The sequence below is a fragment of the Lactuca sativa genome, chromosome 8 (genome assembly GCF_002870075.4).
Source record: "Lactuca sativa cultivar Salinas chromosome 8, Lsat_Salinas_v11, whole genome shotgun sequence".
Taxonomy (NCBI): domain Eukaryota; kingdom Viridiplantae; phylum Streptophyta; class Magnoliopsida; order Asterales; family Asteraceae; genus Lactuca; species Lactuca sativa.
In genome coordinates, this window is record NC_056630.2 from 39555964 (window position 1) to 39581028 (window position 25065).

A 25065-nucleotide genomic window follows, 5' to 3' on the forward strand; every position below is an offset into this window, starting at 1 on the left:
AAATACTTGGACACACTTAGTGACCTATTTAACATATGTTCACATACAATTAGTACATTTAATACTAACTAAACAAGTATACGCACTCTAAGGAGCGGAAAACACTTTGGTTAAGTGTTTGGGGTGTCCCGGGTAACATTTAAGGGCTTGAATGACTTAGGAATGGAGTTTACTCTCCAAGAGTAAACTCTATTCTTAGTGTTTACGGCCCTGGGACAACTCCCATGAGTTTACGGCCGTAAACTCATGGTGAGAGTGTTCTAGGGTGTTTAAAGGCTCTATCTTGATCGTGGAATTATGCTAGGTCCAAATCCAAAAGGTATGAATGGGTTTAAGGCATTTAAAGGGACCAAATGGGAGTTTATGGCCCCAACCATGGGAGTTTACGGCCGTAAGCTCCCAAAAACCTCTTCCTTGGATGTTTTAAGTCTTAAATGGTAGAGGATAAAATCCTAAGCATTTTTCCAAGTCAAATGGGGAGTTTAGGGCACCATTTAATCCCTTTATAGGAGTTTATGGCCCAGGTACCCTTTCATGAGGGGTTTACGGCCGTGAACTCCTTATGAAGTTGTTTTAATTGAGTTTAAGGTCCCTAGCTTGTTTGTGGTTGATTCTAGAATTTAATCCAAGGCCATTGGTGTGTTTAAGGGCATTTTTAACACACAAATATGAGTTTACTCCCCATGAAGAGGAGTTTACTCTTCAAAAACTCGTTTCAAGGTGTTCTAAGTCCGAATATGTAAGCCTAAAAGTCATATCTAAGCCTTAAGGGCAATTTGGCGGGGTTTTAGGGCTTAAAAACCCCATTAAATGGTGTTTACGATCCAAGAGTGTCCTTGGGCCGTAAACACATGATTTTGTCCCTATTTTATGTTTTAAACTCGAATTTGCAGGCTAGATAAGTTATACAACGAGTTAGGATAGTTTACCTACTCGTTTGGGGCTCGAAACGGACGATTTTTGGCTCGAATTTAAGTTGTAGAGAGAGAGAGAGAGAGAGAGAGCGGGGAGAGTGTAAAAAGTCTCTAATGGACTCCACTCACCCTTATATAGGGGTTGGAGTTGGGGCTCAGTGGGAATCTACCCGATACTGCCGTTAAACGCGACTTTTGGTCGCACCCGATTTAGTGGTCGCAATAAAAGTTAACTTTTTCCAACTTAAAATGGAAATTTAATTTACATGCTTGTACTTATCTTATTACGACGAATAACGACATAAGATATAAATAAATAAAACATTTATTTATTTTATGACCTCAAATTAACGGAACTTTTATACAGTGGAATATTCCGTTAACGGCAACGGGGTAATGTAACGGAATAACTTTGGGTTGTCACACTCTAAGGCTCAAATCTAAACTCCAAAATGTGTCTTAAAGGATAAAGTTTCCAACTTTATCCTTTGGGGCTATTCCAAAAGCTCAAAAACCCTTCCACGAGGCTTAAAAACTCAAAGGCTTAATCATTAATCACAAAATCTTAGCGATCTGGAAAGTGGAACCCAACTTTTCCATAAGAGATTCTAGCCTCAAAAACGACCCAAAGGTTGGTGCTTTATAGACATGCATGTCTAATGCATGTCTTGAACCCAAAATGAGTCAAAAAGGGAAAACATGACCTAAACTCCATGCATTGCATCAAAGCTTGTCAAAGGACCAGGTCTAACCCACTATAAGACCATATTGACCTGGAGATTCATAAAGTTGCAAACTTTATGAAGTCCATCCATTGCAACATCCAAGAATAAAGGGAAAAAGGGACCAAACTCAAGATCAAGCTACATAGATAGATAAAAATTGGATCTTGAATACTTACAATGGTCCAAAATAATGCCAAACTGAAGATGTGAGATTAGCTTTCTAGATCTTTGCCTCCTTCTCTCGATCTTCTCCCTCTTTTGCTCTAAAATGCCACACTAACTCACAATATGAGATGAAATAAAGATTAGGGTTCACAAAGCCGATAATAGTGTTTGGAGGCTGATAAAAGATCAACCTCAAAGACTTAAGGAGGTTATATAGGGTACAAACCCTAAAATTTAGGGTTTCTCATCTAGCCGCCAACTCGTCGAGTTGGTCCAAAAAAGATGTGCAACCCAAAACCTTCTAACACATCGATTTGAGGCCATCAACTCGACGAGTTCCAAGGGAAACTTTCCTTTTAAAGAATAAATCGTGTACCTAGAAATCTTGATGTTACAATGTGGTTTGGGGTAACTTGCATGAGTCCCTAACTCTATATTTAGACTCAGACAATCCTCAGTTTGGAAACTTGTTACACGCTTAGTCCCTCCATCTAACATATGTTAAAAGCCTCTGTCAAAACACATCACATGCAAGGTACACATGGGTAATATTGTCTTTTTCATTTTTGAGAGACGGTATGCACCATTTTAGAAGAAAAATCATTTAATAAAGAAGGCATCAACGATCATTTTCAAACAAAATCCCCCCCCCCAACACTCAATTCTACATATCTGACGAAAACCCTAACATCATCGCCTTCAATTGGACATCGTCGACATAGTTTCTTGGCGTATATGTACGACAATGGCAGAAATCGACGTTGGACGTCGATATAATAAGCATTAAAAAGATTTCATGATAATTTTGACTGTATTGAATGATTCTTGAAAAGCAATTTCAATTTTTTTTTCCTTTTACAGTCGGACATCCAACGATTCTCTCTATTTTGTTGAACCATGGTGGTGAGTTTACGAAGTTCCAGGAAGAAAGTACATCAAAGGAAAACAATATTATGTGGACTTCTTAGACATTGATACATTTTCAGTTCATGACCTAGACGGCATGATGAAGGTATTCCTCTGTATTATCACTTCAAAAAAAACCCCCTTTCTGATATGGATTTTGGGTTATTCTCTTTAGGGATTGATCAAGATGTGTGTCACTTGGGATCGTATGTTTATAAACATAAATTGTTTGAAGTTTACATAGAACATGGTAGTACTTAGTTACATACCTATGCAATGTCCCCAAGTCAACCTTAAATTTGTATAGTTATAATTGTTGAGCCACCATCCTGTACACGAAGGGTATTTTTAGGTTGGAATGATATCAATATAGAGTCTGGGTCATCTTCAAGTACAAGAACCAATTGTAACACCAATTGTTTACTTGGAAAGCTCCATACCACCTGTTGACTTAGATTAACAAGGCCATATTATGGGGGATAAGGACAATAACGAGGATAATAGTGGTGAGGATAATTTGGAAAATGTTAGGGAGGGTATTTAGGATAATGTTGATGATGTAAATTGGGATAATGGTAAGGAGGGTAATTGGGACAGTTTTGGTCAAGGTAATTGGGTCAATGGTGAGGAGGGTAATGCTAGTGATGAAGTAAGTGAACATAACGACAATGACTTTATTGTAGTTGAATATAATGTATTAGATGATGTGTATGTAGACATGAAAGATTTTAAGAAGAATGTAGACCATGATGTGGAGTGGGGAGGGGGTCATAGGAATACAACAGTTGAGCAAGAGCTCCAACAAGGATATGATGAAATGTTGGATAATGACATTTTGTTGTCAGGTTCATATTCAAATGAAGGACCTAATCATCAACGAAAGAAGATTATCAAATCTATTAGAAATACTTATACTTGTTTATCGACAAAAAGGATCAGATGGTAATAATGGAACATATCCTTTGGCATATGTTATTGTTGAATCTGAGAGCACCAACTCATGGTCGTGGTTTCTAACCAATCTGAGAGAATATTTGGGTTTGCAAAGTTACTCCAACTTTACCTTTATAATAGATCGACAAAAGGTAATATTTTTGTAGACTACCTTGATTATTTTACGCAATTGACAAAAAGGTTATAATTTCAAAACAATTTTGTGATTGTAGGGTGTATTACCAACTATAGCAAGGTTATTTCCATGTGCAGAACATTGATATTGTCTTCGTCACATTCATGAAAACATGAAATTGTCTTGGAGGGCTAAGAAATCCAGAGACATCTTATGGCAGTGCGCCAGATGCTACACAGTCCAAGGGTTTGATAGATCCATGGAAGAATTAAGGAAACTTAACAATGATGCATTTGAATGGGTTAAAAAAATCAATCCCATCATTGGTTTAGATCCCATTTTACAGGTTCCTAATTGCTTAAGTTTTTTTATTACTTTTTTAAAGATTTTTATTTCTTAGTATGTGTTTTCATTTTAAACCGGTGGAGCACATTTTGAAGCATTACTCAACAATATGTATGAATCATTTAAGAACAAGATTATACATGGCCTTGATAAGCCAATAATCACATGATTAGAGTTCATTAGGGAGTACCCAATGAAAAAAACCATGAATGTGTAAAAGAATATTGATAGAGCTCATGGTCCTTTGACTCCCACTGCTACCATTTGGATGAAAAAGTTGAAGACTGAGGCAACACAACGGAGGGTTGTATTTTGTGGAAATAGAAAGTATTAGGTAACTAGGAATGTCATGGTTGATATGGGCCAACAAAGTTGTTCATGTAGGAAGTGGGAAGTCACAGGGTTGCCACGTAAACATGCCATAGTTGCTATATGGGAGATGCGAAAGAACAATGAACACGAAAGGATACTAGATCATGGGTTCACCATACATATTGGTTGGAAACATGGAAGGAGATATACTCCAAAAACTTTACTTCCTCCAAAACTTCATGTTCAAGTAGGACGACCAAAGAAGAAAAGAAAGAAACCAACTTTGGAAGTAGAAGATATTGTGAAAGGTAACATGGTGTCAAGAGCATATAAATCAGTAACATGTTCTAAGTGTAGCAAGATTGGACATAATTCTTGGGGTTGCAAAGGTCAGACTGATGGTGGTCCCCAAAGTTCAGATGTCTAGAACAAGGGAAAAAGCTAAAATAATTTATCTTTGATGCTTTTGGATGTTGTTTTAATTACATTTGTATGTTGTTCCTAGAAATTATAGATGATTTTGTTATGTTTTAGATGTTGTTTTTAGCAACTATGGATGCTTTTATTATGTTTTGAATGTTGTTTTAAATACATTTGGATGCTTTTGGATACACTTTTAAATGCTTTATTTGGTTTGTTTATAAACTGCAATGCTTATATGATGATGACTATAACACTTTTGAATAGTAATATTTCATTTGTGTTGCTCAACTACACCCATTAAGCCAATAACTTGCACCAATTTTTGACTGCTTATATTTAGTTTGTGTTGACATAAAACTGCACCCATTAAGCCAACAACTTGCACCAAATTAATAATTATTAGAAAAACATGACATTTCATTACAAAATAAACATTATCATTCTTAAATAAACATTACATTTCATTAACAAAACAACCATTACAATTGATCTTCAACAAGTGCTCATGTTACAATACCATCACAAACTAAACCTAACATTGGAACTAAGATAATAAACCATAACTCCATAGGTAAACCCCCCAACTGATTACCCTAATCCTTATAACTTATAAACCATTATCACAAAGAACAACACCCTACTACAAATTAAGCATATTATTAAGATTTGGATTTGGGTTTGAAGCTTCTTCTTCGACAATAAGCAACTGAGAAATTATGAATGATGTGTGAGGCTGATTTTCATCGTCTACCCATGCAATAAACCCTAGTTGTTGTCCTTGTCAAAAATTCGAGAAGAAATTAAGGTTAATAATTGACAAATTAGAGTTAACAACACCAAAACACATGTAAGAATAATCAAGATGAAAAATCCGATAATACCATTTATGACAGGCGTAAAAGCGTCTTCCGGGGTTAGTAGTTATTCGTGATGTCCTTATAATCACAGGACTACCACGACATTCTCTTATCACCTTCATTTATCCAAGAATGTAGTCGATCGATTTTTTAGTTTAGAGAGATGAAGAGGAAAGGCGATGAAGAAGAAAGAAACAAAAATGGGAATTGCATATACGGTAATCGTTTGAATGAGAAATTACTTAATTACTCTATATGCCTTGCACGTGATGTGTTTTAACAGAGGCTTTTAGCATTTGTTAGACGGAGGGACTAAGCGTGTAACAAGTTTCCAAACTGAGGACTGTTTGAGAGTGAAAATATAGTTAGGGACTAGGCGTGCAAGTTACCCTAAACCATAAGGACCATTCTTGTAATTTTGTCAGATATGACGTGAAACATTATTTCATTTCATGCACTATTTAGCAAGGTTTTAGATATTCATTTGATAATGATTTTGGTTCTATTTCTGCTTATCATAGTAGTGTTTTTATGTTTGAAGTTGTACCTTGTAATGGTGTGTATGAAACTGTGACTTGTGTTGATAACCTAGGCAATAGTGTGTTTCATATTGATTCGTCCAATGGTATGGACAAAACACATTTGTGGAATTGTCGTCTTGGGCACATAAACAAGAAACACATCGACCAAATCCAAAAGGATGGAGTGTTTGAATCATCTGATCTTTAACAGATGATGAAAGCGAATCTTGTCTCTTAAGCAAGATGACAAAATTATCTTTCACTGGAACATGTGAAAGAGGTGAAGGATTGTTGGACCTAATCCATACGGATGTGTATGGCCCATTTAGATCCACAACAAGAGATGCAAATCGATACTACGTGACGTTTACATATGATTATAATAGATATGGTTATATTTACTTAATCAAACATAAATCAGAAATCTTTGAAAAGTTCAAAGAGTTTAAGCACGAGGTTGAGAATCAATTAGGCAGGAATATAAAGATGCTCATATTTGATAGAGGTGGTGAGTATCTTAGTATCGAGTTCCACAACTATCTTAAGGAATGTGGAATTGTTTCACAATTGACTTCTCCTAGAACACCATAACTCAATGGTGTGGCTGAGAGGCGTAATCGAACCTTACTGGATATGGTTCATTCCATGATGAGTTGAGCTTCTCTTCCTATTCATTTTCTGGGGGTATGCCTTAGAGACAACCGCCCATATCATGAATGTTGTTCCAATAAATAAGGTTGCCAAAACACCTCATGAGATGTGGACATGGTAAGATCCCTCGCTCGCACATATCAAGGTTTGAGGTTGTGAAGCACTAGTAAGACGAGAGACACATGACAAACTTGAACCCAAAGTCCAGAAGTGTTATCTCATCGGCTACCAAAGTCCTTTTCTATAGACCTAGTGATATCGTGTGGTTTTATGAAACTTTGTGCTATGGCTCGAATCCGTAGTCAATCTTATTTTCAATAAGGACAATTGGCACCTCAGAAGGTTACCTGTTGAAAACGTAAAAAATGACAAAAATACGATATTTTCATGGTTTTCAGTATTTTTTTATAAATAAAAATAATAATTTATGACTATATCATAAACTGTGTCAAAACTTTAAGAATTTTTTTGAAGATTTTACTTTCTTTTTTATTTTTATAAATATAGTTTTTTGTTTTCATTTTTAAGTTTTATGAAAATGGAATTATCTTTTCTCGAAGTTACATTGAGGAAAAATAATTTTATAAATATACAAACATTTTTAACGAAATATGCAATTGTTATAGAATAATACATGGACTTCAAATGACTAAAAATATAATTTAATTAAAAAATAACATATATAACCTTTTATGTTTTGGGTGACCATGCTCATCAATATAACTTCATCTTGACATATAAAACATCTAGGCCCGATCCAATACGAAGGGGCAATTTGGACGATGGCCCTGGTCTCGTTACGATTTGCAACCTCAAAATTAATTATATTTAATGTTCTATATATAACATGTGTCGAAAATTTTCATAATGGTTCTATAGCTCAGCTGGACAGGAGCCTTGGTTTAGAGGCGTTCCACTCTTAGTGAATCGGTCAGAGTTGGAGACCAGTTATATCGATTATTTAAAATGTATATTAACAAGTTTATAATCTTCATTTGTTTTTGGCAATATGACTTATTAAGGTAATTAACTTTTCAGTTTGTTCAAATCTGGGTAATCATATTTTTTTGTTTCTTGTACATATATAGGTAATAGACTTTTTGGAAGTATTCACATATGACTATTATGACATTCTGTAGCAGGTTACATCCGGTCATAATGGTCATATGTGAACACTATGGATAAGTTTGTTACCTAGATATGTACAAAAAAAAATAGTTACTCAAATATGAACAAACGAAAAGTAAGAGTAAATTACATGAATGGTCCCTATGGTTTGAGTGAATTTGTGCGTTTGGTTCCTAACTTATTTGTTTTAACTCGGAGGGTCCCTACTGTTTATTTTTGTTGCGTGTTTGGTCAATGCCTTACCTAAAAGTACTATTGTGCCCTTATTAATTTATTTTTTAATTAATTTTCTTACTTATGTGACATCGACGTCTTCACCATCCTTTCTTTTTTCGGTCCTTCAACTCCGGCGAACCACACTACAACCGGCCATCCCTTCTTTTTATGACGCATTGAGTTGTGGTGGTGAAAATTTCGATGAAGAAATAGTGAGTTGTGGTGTTGGTTCGTTGGAGTTGAAGGACCAAAAAAAAAAGAGATGATGAAAATGTTGATGCCACTAAAGATGAAAAAAAAAATAGAAGTTTGGGAGGATGAGAGATGAGATGGTGACTAGTGGGACCCATATTAAAATTTTCAAATGTGGTTTCGGGTTTAGGGTGATGAGATACAGATATGTGGGGTTTATTCATTTTTTTATATATAAAAAAATGAATACATAAACAAGAAAATTAATTAAAAAATAAATTAATAAGGGCAAAATAGTCTTTTTATGTAAGACATGGACAAAACGCGCAACAAAAATAAAAGTATGGACCATTCGAGTTAAAAAAATAAATTAGGGACCAAACACACAAATTCCCCTAAACCAGAGAGACCATTCGTGTAATTTACTCTTATTTTTCGTTTGTTCATATTTGGATAACTATTTTTTTGTACACATCTAGGTAATGAACTTGTTGAAAGTTTTCACATATGACTAGATGTAATCTAATGATCATATGTGAACACTTCCAAAAAGTTTGTTACTAAGATGTGTAAAATAAAAGATAGTTACACAAATATGAACGGATTGAAAAATTAGTTACCTTAAGTAATACTCCCTTTGGTTTTTTAGAAAATTGCAAATTTAGCCATATATACTAATTACTTTGTGGAAAACAGCAAAAAAAAAAAAAATCGAAATTGCATTTTCAGCCACTAAAATCGCAGATGTGTATAATATATATCTGTGATTTCGTCATACCATCTGCGAACGTACAAGTGGCTAAAGCACAAACGTGCTTTAGCCACTTGTACGTTCGCAGGTAATTTTTTTTCGCTGTATATATATCCCTTTTTTTTCGCCGTGTCCATCTGCGATTTCTTCTCTATTCACCTGCCATTTTGTGATTTTTTTTTGTTTTTTGTTTTATTATTATTATTATTATTATTATTATTATTATTATTATTATTATTATTATTATTATTATTATTATTATTGTTTCGACTACGAGATTGATAGGGTTTGACTACGAAATAGAGAGAGTTTCTCTAAAAAAGATAGTAAAAAATGAAGAAAAAAAAACGTTTTTATACAAAATAGCTACGAAATCACAGATTGAATGTACAAAATCACAGATGGACTATTCCATCTGCGAACGTACAAGTGTCTAAAGTACATATATGCGTTAGACACTTATACGTTCGCAAATAGAAATGCGAAATCACAGATGGGTTTAATACATTTGCGATTTTTAAGGGCTAATTTTGTAATTTGGTTTTTTTTTTTTTTGTTATTTTCAAAAAAATTATTAATGTATTTTCCTAAATTTGTAATTTTCTCTTGTTTTTTTGTGTTAGTTACTCAAAGCGCACTTTTCTTTATCATATAACCAAACGAGTATTATTATAGTCATTGAATTACTATAGTACATAACATTTTATTATAAATCGTTTTTCATGTACTTTTAATACTTAAGAAACTTACATTTGTAGTACACATTTAATTTTATTCAACTGGAATCCAAATTACAGAAATAACATTTTTATTCTTTTTCATTATTCACAAATCATGAATGTTACAGAAGTAGTCCCGAGATATCTTATTTGTTTTTTTTAACAATTAATCCACCGCTTATTTTATTTAAAACTAAGTTTATAACCCGTGAGAACCACGATTATAAAATTAATTATTAAAAAATCAAAATTATTAATTAATTAATTTAAATAAATTATTAATTAAGAGATATTTCTTAGTTATATAAAATTATAATCGTTGGTTTAAATAAATACGTGAAGTTATATCACTTTATAATCTGTATTAATTTCATTTTATTTTTTAAATCTAATATTATTAATTTAATATAATCAGAATGAAAATTTTTAAATTTTGAAATTTAAAAAGAAGAATCAATTATTAATTTAATGTAATTAAAGTGAAATTTCAAAATTTTTGAATTTAAAATTGATAATTAATAGGTTGACAAGTGGCATGATAGATGACATATAATATTAATGAGGAGTTCTAATAGTATGGCACTTGTCAATAGAATAATAAATCAATTCATTTATTAGAATACTAGTTTATAACCCGTGGAAACCACGGTTACAAAATTAATTAAACTTTCTTAATGAGAATTCAAAAACTATTAATTAATTATTTTAAATAAATTATTAATTAAAAGATTTTTTTTAGTTATATAAAGTTATAGTCGTTAATTTAAATAAATATATGAAATATTATATCACGTACAATTTGTATTAATTTTATTTAATTTTATTATAATGTTATTAATTTAATTTAACTAGAGTGACAAATTTAAAATTTGAAATTTGAAATTTGAAATGGAAAATTAATAAATTGACAAGTGGTATGCATTAATTAGGATAATACGGTGACACATGGAAAAAGATGAATAAAATATGTATTAATTAGGATGCCTAATAGAATAACACATGTCAAAAGGAGATTAAAACTATTCTTTTATTAAAATAGTGATGAAGATGAAGATTTTAGTGCTTTTGTGGCCCATTATCATGCATAATTTTCGTGTTTATATATTAGATGTTCTATCTTACATCGTCGTTTAATGTATAATAGGTATCATTTCTAAATTTTCTAACAAAAATCATACCAATTGCATTTAAGTTTATTATTATTAAACTTTTTTTTATAGTTTTCACCAAAAATATAAAACTTTTTGTTTATTTACAAACACCAAACCGACGGTTTATCAAAAGTGTCGGATTATTCGATTTTGCATAACATACTTGTTTTATTGGTTTTAATATTTAATATTTAATATTTAATTGGTATCCTTTAAGCCCTCTCTCTCCCTCCCTCTCTCACTCACTCACACACACACACACACACTCTCTCTCTCTCTCTCTCTCTCTCTCTCTATATATATATATATATATATATATATATATATAGAGAGAGAGAGAGAGAGAGAGGGAGAGAGGGAGAGAGAGGAGGGTTCATGCGAAAATGCAAATAATTTGCGAAAACAAGAGAAAACTATGAGATTGTGCCACCTCAACCTTATATTTTGGACAATAATCCATCCAAACTTTGAAGTATATGATGATAATCGACGATACATGAGAAATTGTTTCATATTAACAAATCATGATTTTTGACATTTTTATTATGAAAACATTAATTTAATAGTGGTTGAGGACGCAGAAAAAAAAAAATAGTTGTTAAAACCGTCATTAAATCTATAATATCATAACACAATTCAATCTAAACTTATTATCTTTAATTTATTGCTAATAAATTTAATTTTTATAGTATCTGTGTTTGATTTTTATAAGATAAAATATGTTTTTCGAGTTTTCGCATGAACCTACTTTTATATATATATATATATATATATATATATATATATATATATATATATATATATATATATATATATATATATATATATATTTGCGATTACTGAATTTTAAACGGCCTTGTTATTTGTTTTTTTATGGGCTTCAAATCTACTTGGACTGCTCCTGAAAACATCTTAAGTTGTAATATGATTATCAACAAACTTGGACGTTCCTTTGCCACTATTGTGTTGGTATTTTACACTTAGTAATTAATATAAATCATAACCATATATAAGCCCTTTTATTCTCCTACCCCCTACATCAAATTTACAGGGTTTTTAAGACGACACATATAGTTCCTTTAAACGATGCCATTCGGCTTTGATTCACATTGCGTCGTGTTCCCTACAACGTTTGATTTGACTATTCCAAGCGACGCCAGGGGCAACAAACTCCATTCACACTGCCTTATATTCCACTCTGTTGTATCCGCTTGAACTTCCAGATATTTCTCAATCATGAGCTCTTACACTCCTCGGATGTGATTCACATTCTTGATTTTCATCAACGCTGATCCAAGAGACAATTAGGTTTCGATTTTATTTTCCTTTCAGCAGATACCCTAAATGTTTTTCAATTCCTAAAATGGGGGTTATAGTTCGTTTACCGCCAATATATTCTTAAAAATACGTGTTTCTTCAATTCATTGTTGAGAGGGTCTTAAACTGGAATTATCGGATGAGAAATCCAAGGAACAGGCAACAAATAACGTCTCTCATCTTTTAAACCCAGTAATGCCTTATTTTTTTATATACTTTACAATTCTTGTGACCTGCAATTTATTTTCATTTATTAGTTACTAGTTGTGAGACTCATGTATTACATGGGTAATTTAAAAAGAAGTTAAATATAAAGGTCAAAATATTTAAAAACTTTGAATTTATTAGAAAATAAGAAAAATAATGAATTATTATAATATAAATGTTTTTTTTTATATTTTAAATTTAAATAAAGAAAAGAAACTAATGAACTTTAATTTTAGGAATTTTGAAATTAAAAGATATGTTTATTAATGAAATTGATATTCATTTATTATTATATTTATTGCAATTGTTACATTAAAATATTAGGTGAAATTTAATAAAATAAAAAACTAATAAAACGACATGCAGAAAAAAAAAATTCAAAATAACCATAATAACATTTAGCAAATTGAATAAAAGTGTGACAAGGGGTAAAAAAAATCTTTATTTATTAAAAAGGAGGATAACTCTTCATATTACTTAAAACTATTTATTTTTCTATTTTCGGTAAATTAATATCAACAGAATGTTTTCAAGATTGAAGACTTAGGTTTTTAAGTTCATCCCTATTTTTTAGTTTTAAAACTTCTGTGATTTTGGAATTAGAACGAAAAAAATCACATCTCTCTACCTTTTCTTTCTTTTCAATTGCTTCCCTTTTTTGTTCCCAGTTTATTCTGCATATGAATTACATCCAAAATTGAATTTTGCCACTTGAAGAATAATATATTGTTATGTATGCAAATACCATATTGTATAATATATTTACGTTAGTATGATCATTATATCTTCTTTATTTCTTTAGTTAGTATATACTAGGGAAGAACCCCGCTTTGCGGGGATGGAATGCCAAAGAAGATGGACAAAACATGAATATTTTCAAAACAATATCTTACAATAAGTTTATTTTCATTTCTACTTCACAGGTTCCCCTTCGCAAATGGGACACAAGTTCTTCTTATAGACAACCATTTCTTGATACAGTCAACATGAAAACCATGGCCACAAGCTTGTAACATCCCAATATCATCCATATTCGCATACTCTTCCTAAAAATTTTAAACCAAATCAACTAAATATATATAATTTTTTTTAATGTAAAAATTGAATTCTTACAAGGCAAATGACACATGTGGCCTCATCTCGTATTTGATCTGAAGAACAATAAATGGATTCTTGAAACAACCCAAAAATACAACCCAAAAATTTCATTTTTTTAATATAACCAAAAACCATAAACTGAGTGTCATATCATAAAACCATACGTGATGTATCCCAAACATAATAAAAACACTGTGCGGAAAACTGTATCATATCAAAATCAAAAACTGAATCAACTCCCAGGATAAAAGCTGAAGCTGTGGTGTGTGCGATGCCATCATCCCGAGCTCTTCCCTCTGCTTGCGGAAGTACTTGAAACCAAAACTGAAGCTGTAAGCACGAAGCTTAGTGAGCTCCCCCAAACTACCACATACCACGCAATAACATATAAAGCACGTACTGGGCCTTGCCCACTGCATCGGACCGAAGTCCGGCTAACCGGGGCCTTGCCCCCTACATCGGACCGAAGTCCGAAGCTGGCTGAAACATCGGACCGTAGTCCGAAGCTGACTGGGACCTTCGTCCCCTACATCGAACCAAGTCCGAAGCTGACTAGGACATCGGACCGAAGTCCGAAGCTGACTGAGACATCAGACCGAAGCCCGAAACTGACTGGGACCTACGTCCCCTACATCGGACCGGAGTCCGAAGCTGACATTGGACCGGAGTCCGAAGCTGACTAGGACCTTGTCCCCTACATCGGATCGGAGTCCGAAGCTAACTGAACATAGCATAAACATATCATCTAGCATAAACACATAACCCTGTCTGAACCACGAAGGCATCAAACATACTGACTACTACATCGGACCGAGGTCCGAAGCTGACTGCTAGCTAAACGGGCCGGCATTGTGGCCTTAGACCCGTTACTACTGGAAGGAACACTCACCTCGTGAACTGGCTGCTATGTGAATGGCTTTGGAAGCTAACTGCTGCTGCTCCGGTATCTCCCCGGCTACAAGGCCATAAACACACTCAATCAAATACTAAACACTGCACTGGGGTAAAATGACTCTTTTACCCTTGGTCAAAGTCAACTCTCCCGGTCAAAGTCAACCCACAGTTGACTTGACTCGCCGAGTTGGGCCACCAACTCGCCGAGTCTCTAATCTCATTTCACAACCCCACTCGTGGCTACTCGTCGAGTATGGCATCGACTCGACGAGTACTCTTTCTATCCAAGAACTCAGACAATCTTCATCCGACTCGCCGAGTCATATGAACAACTCGACGAGTTGTTCTTGAGCTCAAGAAGATTGCCTTGGACTCGCCGAGTTTTATGAACAACTCGCCGAGTCCCTCCATTATTGAGTCTACCCTCAAACTCGCTGAGTCCACTCCACTACTCACTGGTCCCACTCGACACCGCTCAAAAGGAAGAAATTGGGGACTCGCGACTCGACTCGCCGAGTTGTTCTTCCGACTCGCCGAGTCACAACCATGTAACTATTCTACACTCGATTCTGCTTGAATCCATTACATACAAATGATAGATCTGAGTCCAATAAGCTGATTTACCACGTAAAGTTTCCAACTTTACGTGTACAAACACATGAAAAAGGGGATAAAGGCTAAAAAGGCACTTAAAAGGGTAGATCTAGGGTTATGATGCAAAATAGCTCCATAAAGGCAATAGATCTGGGCTCTACAACTCCTAAATGAGCAGATCTAAGGATATCTCGACATAATAGGGCTTCCATATCAACATAAGGCTTGAGAATAGCATCAACTAGATCTAGAGGGGTTTTTAAAGCAAAAAAGGGAAGGAAATCCGAAGAATACCTCAAAGAACTCTGGTTTTCCCCTGAATCTTTGCTCTACAGCTCTTCTCCTTGCTCCTTTCTTCTTCTCCTTCTTCAAGCCTTCACAAATGCACACAAGATCACATAAATCACTCAAGAACGAATTAGGGTTTTCTCACAGCTCTCTGAGGGTGAAGGAGGCGAGATTGGGGGCTATAAGGTGGCTTAAATAGTGGGCAGCCCGGGGATTTAGGGTTTCTTACAGACAGGCAGACTCGCCGAGTCCAGAATATGGACTCGCCGAGTCGCCAGCTAACACGTGCACGAAAATCCCGTCCCTACTCGGCGAGTCAGGCTATGAACTCGCCGAGTCCCTCTTGCAAACTTCAAAGTAAATACCATGGAATCATCATACCGGAGACGAGTCGTTACAATTCTCCCCCACTTATCTCAGACTTCGTCCTCGAAGTCTGCTACGGCTGAATCTGCAAATATCTCTGGGTAGTGCTCTCTCATTTCCTCCTCAGCCTCCCACTTCCACTCAGACCCCTTCCGGTGCTGCCACTGCACCTTCACTAACTGAATTTCCTTGTTCCTCAAGGTCTTGGTCTTCCGGTCCAGAATCGCGACCGGCCTCTCAATATAATTCAGGCTGCTATCAACCTGAATATCCTCTAGGGGAACGACTGCTGACTCATCCACCAAACACTTCCTCAACTGAGACACATGGAAAGTGTTGTGGATCTGACTAAGCTCCTCAGGAAGATCTAACCGATAAGCAACCCGACCCACCCGGGCCAAAACCCTGAAAGGACAAATAAATCTGGGGCCCAACTTGCCCCTCTTCCGGAATCTGATGACACCCTTCCAAGGTGAGACCTTCAGAAGGACCATATCTCCCACCTGGAACTCCAAGTCCGAACGCCTCCTGTCGGCGTAACTCTTCTGCCGACTCTGCGCAGTCTGCAGTCTACTACGGACCTGCTGGATCAACTCGGTCGTCTTGAGCACCACTTCTGTAATCTCAAATTCTAATGCTGTCAGATTCTATCAAAATTCGGGAACCAAACAGGCTTACAAAAAACATCCAAACAATCAAGTCTATAGTTGGGAGTAAACTTACCGCATCTTAGAATCGAAGAACATGTTCACAGGAGAAATCCAGATCATTTGTTTCAAAAGGGACCATTCTACCCCCAACATCAAGTGGATCTTCATTATTTACATATCTGTATTTAGGAAGGACTCTAATATCTGCTTCTGATGCACCTCCATGTGTATATTTAACATAGATTTCAGAATTAGAGAGCGATCAAGCTAAACCAAACAAACATGCACTCACTCACAGTTTGAACTGAATCTGTGAAAATCCTAAGTCAAAGCATGTAAGACACTTGCACAAGCAGTACACATATTTGAACATGTTCTCCAAATAAAACAATGTTCATCAATATCTAAGCATAACCACGAAATTCCCATTGTTTCCAAAATATTTCCAAGATACGTCTTCAAATCGTGATAATATCAAAACAACACAAATCCCTAAATTATGTTCCTAATTTGCTACGCAGATTCCAACCTCACAACAGTACATTTGTCTTCTCCGATGGGTTTATCACAATCGATAATGAGAAAAAACAGAACGAATAAGAGTTCAATTATGGGAACTTACACCTCCAGCCTTGGTTGATTCAATACCATCGGTCACCACACCGTCACCGCTTCCGCCGCCCATCCTATCCACCCCAAATTTGAGGTTTTTTTTAGCAATTAATGAAGAAAAACGAAGAAATAGCTAGAGATTCTCTGTGTAAGAATCGAATTGAAGAAGTTATTTGATCGATCAAAAAGATGATAACCTAAGAAAGGAAATTCATTACCTGTCGATTACCTGTCAGTATCGGTGGAGATGATTAGAACAACACCAACTCATCCGACGATTATTTTACGAAGTGGAAGTTGTAGTAGATGGAGGCGATGGATCGATGGTAACCCCGGTGGCTACTCCGAAATGCGACGGAAGCGCAAGTAAAAGGAAGAAAAAAGGGAGAAGCCACTTGAGAAATCTATGGCAGTGGATATGAGGCAATCGGTGGGTAGTTAACGGTGTTGGAGTCGGTGGTGGTGTGGTGGAGTAATTTAATCGGGGAACGAAACGGTGGAGGACACCATAGTATTGAAGAGAGCATGACACAAACGAAGCAAAAGCCATGGAGGAAAACACGTATACACCGTACAGTGGGTATGATAAACAGAGTTCCGCTTTGGCATTTTACAATTTGAAACATAAACATATACAATGGAAAGTAAAATTTTGCAAAGAAACAACACCAATAAACAGAAACGGAGGAAGATGCGTGAGGACAAACCTGCAAAGAAAGCCAACGATCCTCCTGAGAAGAATAAAAGAAAAGAGCGACACAAAAGGTAAGGGGTGGGAAAAGTGGAAGTGGCAAAAACGAACGACAACGAAAAGAAACACGTAGAAAGGAGTTTAACAAATTAAGCCAAGTTTAACAAATTAAGCCATCTGTAATCCACTATCACCTACACAGAGATGCAGAAGCGGTGAGAGGTTAAGAAACAAAGACATTTGTAATCCACTATCAAATTTAATAACCACATAAGACAACAACTGAAGAAAAAAAAAGGAAATTTTTTTTTCAGCAACCAATCAGAAATCAGAACTGTTCAACATGTACTTCAAAATTAGTATATATATAAATTACGTTAAAAAAAGTAATTTAATTTACATCGATAATGCTATAAAAAAATTAAAAGTTATATGCATCTTTGGTATAAGGACATTTAGGTAATTATCAAGTAATTTTATTTAATTTAATGATCTTTTATGACCTACAAAACAACACAGATTAATGATTAATTTCATTACAACAAGGGATTTGAGACAAGACATTTTTGATGTTCTTTTTTAGTGTAACATGGAAAAAAGCATGGTCGTAGAACTCGCTATTCGGTACCTATTCGGCCGACTACCGAGTATTGAGTACTCGAGAGTACTCGGGGAGTACTCGGATTCGGTAATTCATATAGAAATATTTTTAAGGAAATTATATATGTCAAAATCATAAGTTAAAACTATAAGTTGAATGAAATATATAACAAAATTAGATACATATAAATACACAAAAACTAAAAAAACACACAATGGTCTCACTTGGTGAATAATTATTGAAAATTTAAGATATATATGTAGTAATAATCACATATGTGTGTGTTAAATAATAAATCATTAAGTATACTATACATATTAATCATCGAGTTGGCCGAGTTTTACAATAGTGTTCACTTCAATAAGGGGCAGATTGGGGAGTACTCGGATTTTGTAACTCGCCTCGGCAAGGGGCTGAGTAGCAAGTACTCGGACGAGTACTCGGCCAACTCGGCGAGTTTTACAACATTGAAAAAAAGTGATGTCATTTATTTTTGTTTGAGTAAATAATTGTCGAGTAAACGATAAATTTATTAGGTTTTATCTTAAACAAGAGGCAACATCACTTATTTTTGTTTCAATATTAACCTAAAAATGAAAAAGATAAATATAATACCATTAAATAACTAGTATTTTTATTTTTATTTATTTATTTATTTTATTTTATTTAAAAAACAAATATTTAGATTAATATGAAAGATATCTGAAAATGTAAAATTTTTTGTATGTATTTAAAATTATAAATTTTTTTATGAATACTAATAAATAAATGATTATGCTTTTTTCCTTCATTTTTGCCATATTATTATTAATTTAAAAGTTACATAATAATATACAAATTTTATTAAACTTGAAAATAGATTTTAAGTTTAACATTGCGTACATGTTACACAAAGAAAGTGGGCCCACAAAATAATCAGGCCCACAAAAGAAGGCCCATGGTGGAAATTACGCGTCTAAGCCTCTAAAAGGTCGGTGGATCTCCCCATATAAATATACCGCCTCACCCTTTAGGAAATCCCATTACGCAAACTTTCAATCTCCAGATCCCCTCTGGAAGCTCTCGCCGTCGAAACCCTAACCCTAGTTTCAAAATACAAATTGGGGCGCGAGAGATCTCTCCACTCGGGTTCTTTAGATCGTTACTACGTCTAATAAACCCATCGATTTGATCTCTAATCTTGGTTTTAGGCGGATTTTTGTGTCTTATATCCTTTCGATTCGATCTTTGAGGAATCAATCGAGGATGTCTCGGTGCTTTCCGTACCCTCCTCCTGGTTATAGTAGGAACGGAGCTACATATGAGGCCTTGATCGAATCGATTAAGGTTTGTTCAGAATGAACTTTTGAGATCTGTTGTGTTTCTAATGATATACATGCGAAAAAAAAGGGTCGTGTCTCTTTATGTACATCTGAACTGAGTCGATGTGTATGTTCTACATGTTATTACTCTATGAGAAACCAGAAGAGCATGTGTTTTAGGGTGTGAATATGTGTTTATCAAAAGTTGATTGAATCATTTCGTCGGTTGAGGAAGATGATAATGTTTATCTAATAGAATAGTGTCATGGTTTAATTGGTGGATTATTGCCGGTTAGTTTTAGTGATTTCTTGGAGGACTTAAGGTTCTAACTATGGTGAAAACGGGTACATAGATTGTTTAATTGAAATTTGGTAATTTAACTTGGCTTTGACCCTTGTTGTACACAGTCTAGTATCCTTTGTCAGCGTAGACATGATGTTGCCTTACAATAGAAGTGAAAGTTCGCACTTTTAGGATATGATTAAGAAAGATTGGATCCCTGATGTTAGAACTGAGTAATGTATGCAACCCTTGAATTCTTCATGGGAAATGAAATTGTAAGTCTTAAGGTTACTGGGGATGTTTCCATTCCCCAATTGTGAGCAAGTAGCAGTGATTACAATGATAGTTAATAGTGGTCTTTAGGCTAAATTTGTTATAATACAGCGTTAGTGGTTTATTTTAGAACACATTGAAAAACAAAATCTTTTTTCCAATTGTATGTAGCACTACCTGTGTTAATAGCTTGTGGAACAGTTACCAAAGAAGCTTTTAACTAAATGGTTTCAAGCATTCTGTCATTTTTACCAAGAAAACATAATAATTGCATGTTTTCATTTGTCTATAAAATTCCATCTGGTTTGCTGAACATTTCATTTGTTACCAATTGTCTTATTTATAGTTTGATTAGCTTTCTATGTTAAAGTCACTTCGACTTATGACAAGTTTTAAGAGGTTTTAAAGATAATTTTTATGTAGATTGATTTTGTTTATGAAATTGAAATGTCAACAAATGAAAAATATTTCTTCTTTCTAGGCGAATTGTGGGTATGTCTTGTAAAGATTTTGGTGTTGTATGTAGAAAAGCTTTGTCTGAAGTTTTTTTTGTACAACATATTATGTTGCTATCAAGGTCTTTTTGTTCCAATGTTGTCCCTTGTTACCAATGGTTCTAAACTTGTTGCTCTGGTGCTTTAATTAAAGCTCCAGAAGGAAAACGATAAGGCCAAATCAGAAAGGAAGAAGGAGAAGAGGGCAAAGAAAGAGAAGAAAGAAAAAAAAGAAAAAAGAAAAGACTCAGAGAAGTCAAAGCTACAAAAAAACCCAAATGAAAGTCAACAAGATTCCCATTCTAAACAGTTCCCACCATTAAACATCAAGAGAAAAGAGCATACAATTGAACAGTTGGAAAAGAGTGATCTAACCGAAGAACATGGTCAACCCGTTGACTCTCACAAGCCAAGTTACTCATCAGACAGCACACAGAACAGTAACAAAAGGAAAAGAGATGATCCTGTTGTACACGATGACTCTAATCATGGTTAGTTTGATTTTCTTTGACGAAAATACCCTTTTGTGTTCTCTATTGACTAATCTTGCAAGTCATCTTTCAATAGTGAAACCAATCAAGATTCGATTATTCAAGAAGCAGAAAGGACCTGATTCTATCAAAGAAACTTCATGTTCTGTTTCTGGGAGAATTGATCAACAGAATCTTTCCAATGTCCCATTACTGCAATCTAATTCCAATTCCATTAATGGGCAAAGAACACCTATTCCGATTCCGATTCCAATTCCAGTTCCAGTTCCAGTTCCAAGTATCCGAAAGACCGGAATCCCTGGAACATCCACAAGTTATGATAGAAAACAATCAGCTCCTGTTTCATTACAATCAAGAAAGGGTGACGTGGCAGTGCTTCATTCTTCTATACAACAACAAAAAATTCCAATTCCAGGTTACAGAAGGCCATTGGAACAAGTGATTCCAACTCCATCTCCATCTCCAATTCCACCTTCTGCTCCATCTGTTTCAAGAAAGCTTGATGCATCAATGGTGTCAAGTTCAGGGAGAATGACAAGTGATGAAATCAAATTTCAGAAGAAAAAAGATCCAATCAGTGAGATTCCATTGAACGTGGGTCCTACCACAAGATTTGAGAAGAAGTTGCAGAAGAAGCATTTGAAGTATGAAAAGTTGATAGGGAGTTGGGTCCCACCTGTTCTTGAAGCTCAGGTCGCTGCTGATGGTGGTGATGATGATTGGTTGTTGGGGAGCAGGAAGACAAGAGGAGGTGCCAGGTCAGCGATGAAGGATGATGTGGAGACATGTCGGGAGATGACGTGGCAGCCATGTGCGAGGTTCTTAGTGGAGGCAGATGTTTACGCATTGCCGTATACTGTTCCTTTCTGATATTTGTTAATTAGTTATAGTGAAGTTGTGTATAGTTTTTGGTAGTGGCAAAAAAAAAAGAAATTTTTTGTAATTTGTTAAAGAGGAAGAAACCTCTATTATAAAAGAAAAGAAGTTAAAAAGGTAATCGATTATGTAATTTGTTGTTTGGTAGCTATACTTTGGGGTGATTTTTTTTTTTTTTAGTTTTTGACTTCATTTTTATAGTAGATGGGTATGGTATTAGATTAAATGTGTTAAATATAGGTGGATATTATTTTCTGTTCTTGATTTTAATATCTATTGCTTTGAAGATGCTTTATCTTTGTGTGTTCAAGTTGCAAAACACAGTTCATGCTCTTGCTTTTAATGTTGTATGTTTGATTATGAGCATGTGGTACAATTTGTAAGTCCTTTCTTGAAACTAAGATTCACACTTTTAATACTTTTATATAAAAACTTTAAGTTGTTTGGAAATAGCAATTGGGTGTTCTAATGTTCGATGTGAGCTTGTGAAAAAATAATATTGTTTGTTTTGTGGAATATAAAAACATGAAATCAGTTAAAATAGGTGTTTCTTTGAAATGTTTAGCAAAATCAAGTGTCATGCAAATTGTTAACGATGATTCTTATGATTGAAAAGGAGTGAGTTTGATCCGCGCAACCTCCGGTTCTTTACTTAAAAACAACAAAAGAAATTTTTAGAGAAACGTAGATAAAAACCCTACCTTTTTAACTAAATATATCTTTCCTTATATTTGAAGAAGTATTTATTTTAAACACACGACCTAAAATATCATTTTCACAAAAGATAAATTCTGGAAAATCATAAGAAATCAATTTTGTGAATTTTGAGCGAAATAGATTTAAATAATGGCAAAAAGTATATGGAGTTATTATACAGTCATACTCGTACACATCAAACATACCGCATAAATGGAAATGTTCGCATTGATGATATTTGTTTAATTTAAAGAATATGATTAACCTTCTTCACAACAGGCAACAAGACTAAACCAAACCGTTACCCTGTTGGCTTGAAGACAAATATGCAAAATGGTCAACACGACCTGCGACACCGACATGAAGATAAAAAGGTTTGGATTGAGTTTTTCAACCCGTTAACCCGTTTATTAAATATGTCATATATGGGTTTGTCAAAAAACATATGAGTTGACCCGTTAACCCGTTTAGAATTTTAATAAAAAAATTATATATTTTTTAAATGTTCTAAGTATTATTCTATTAAGTAGGTCGTTACATTTGGAGAAAAAAATAAGAATCGTGGCTATTACATTAGCACTAGAATTTATCTATGTTTCTATTAATATTTAGTTTGAACATTTTGAATGAATGTTTTTAATTTTCATTTGGATGTTTAAGACTTAAGTTTCTAAAATTCGGATATGTTTGCATATTTTTAAATTTCTAGAATTTATTCTTGTTTAATTATCAATTTTATTTATGGAATCTGACCCGCAAACCTGAGAACCCGTATAAATAAGGGGGTTGATGGGTTGTATATGAGTTTATGTTCCAAACTCACAAACCCATGATCTGTATAGTTAAATGAGTCGTGTTTGGGTTGGTGTATTTTGACCTGCCAACCCACGACCTGCTAACCCGAACACGACACGATTGTCATGCCTAAGTTTTGTTACTTATTTGGTCCATCCGAATATTGAAATGATTAAAATACATTTAGGGTATTCATTTTCATTTTTTTAAATCTAATAGTTATTTATTTATTTTAATATTTATTTAAATAATTTAAAAATAAGAGGGGCCCACATTTCTCTTTCTCTCATCTCGATTACCAGTCACACCCACAATTGAAGCTACCACCAAACACCATCACGAAGTATACTTTCATATCCTTTTCATTTGATATTTAAGAGGGTGTTTGACTTATCTTTTTGAGAGACAAAAGTCCTTTTTGGAAAAGTTACAAAAGGACATGTTTTCCTTGACTTTTCCAAAAAGTCAGTTTTTCTTATATAAAAAAATCCAAAAATAGCTTTTAAAATCCTTTAACCAAACATCTTTTACATTTTATCTTTTTCAAAAAGGACTTTTGACTTTAAAAAAGATAAGCCAAACACCCCTTGAGACGAATCGAAAATAATACACAACATGAGGTATCAATTCAAGTCCTATATATACATATGAATATAAAGATCCATTCAGTATCAGCATATCAAAGCGTTGAACCCTCTTCTCTATTAGAACTGAAAGCTGCCTTATGCTCCTACAAATACACTACAATCCATTCTCGTCAGCAAACCCTAAATCATATTTGAGTAAAAAGATTCACGAACTGATTATAGAACATGAGGCAAAATGTACTCCTGATATAGTTACAATCCAAAGATAGTTTGAAAATGAAGAGATTCAGGTGGCGAAAACAATGGTTGAGGAGGAGGAGCTGTACTGTGATGTGTTTTTGTTCATTTTACATTCCTCCATGGATTCTTCAATGCCTCCATTAAGCTTCCTGCTGATTATACAACCGATGTTATTGTTCCTTTTACATTCCCCCAAAATTCACTCTCATATTCCATCTTTCATTCATTCAATTCATCTTCAAATTCCATTTCATCCATCTACCACTGTTGATTCGACCATCATCCATGACAGACCTAGTCAAACATATCCTCACATATCCGATCTAGTTAATCGACCAAGTCATCAAGCTCGCTGACGAAAAAGCTCCTGTATTTGTTGTTGTACTGAACTCGAATCCAAGATGAAAAAACTCGTTGGACTCCTCTAATAACAAAAGCGTACGAGTAACGATCTCAATGAAAGCCTACCACTGGAAACCACCTCACTTTGTCTCTTCTATTTCTGAAACACAGTTGTTGGAATTGGCACCAATTTCACTGTTATATCTAAGGAAAAAAACGTAGAAGGTGATTTTACAGACATTATAATCGATGCTCCTCATCCCACCCACCACCGTTCTTATCAAATTCCAACCAATGTTATCGTGTGGTCGATTCTACATGCTT

General features: G+C 34.4%; 1 protein-coding gene across 1 annotated transcript; it reads left to right on the forward strand.

Moving 5' to 3' along the window:
- The first annotated feature begins 19376 nt into the window (after positions 1-19376).
- LOC111914285 (uncharacterized) lies at positions 19377-22202 on the forward strand. The gene is made up of 3 exons (XM_023910058.3): positions 19377-19689; positions 20869-21205; positions 21282-22202. The coding sequence occupies exons 1-3, from the start codon at positions 19609-19611 to the stop codon at positions 22073-22075; spliced, it is 1212 nt and encodes a 403-aa protein (XP_023765826.1). The 5' UTR covers positions 19377-19608; the 3' UTR covers positions 22076-22202.
- The last annotated feature ends 2863 nt before the right edge of the window (positions 22203-25065 follow it).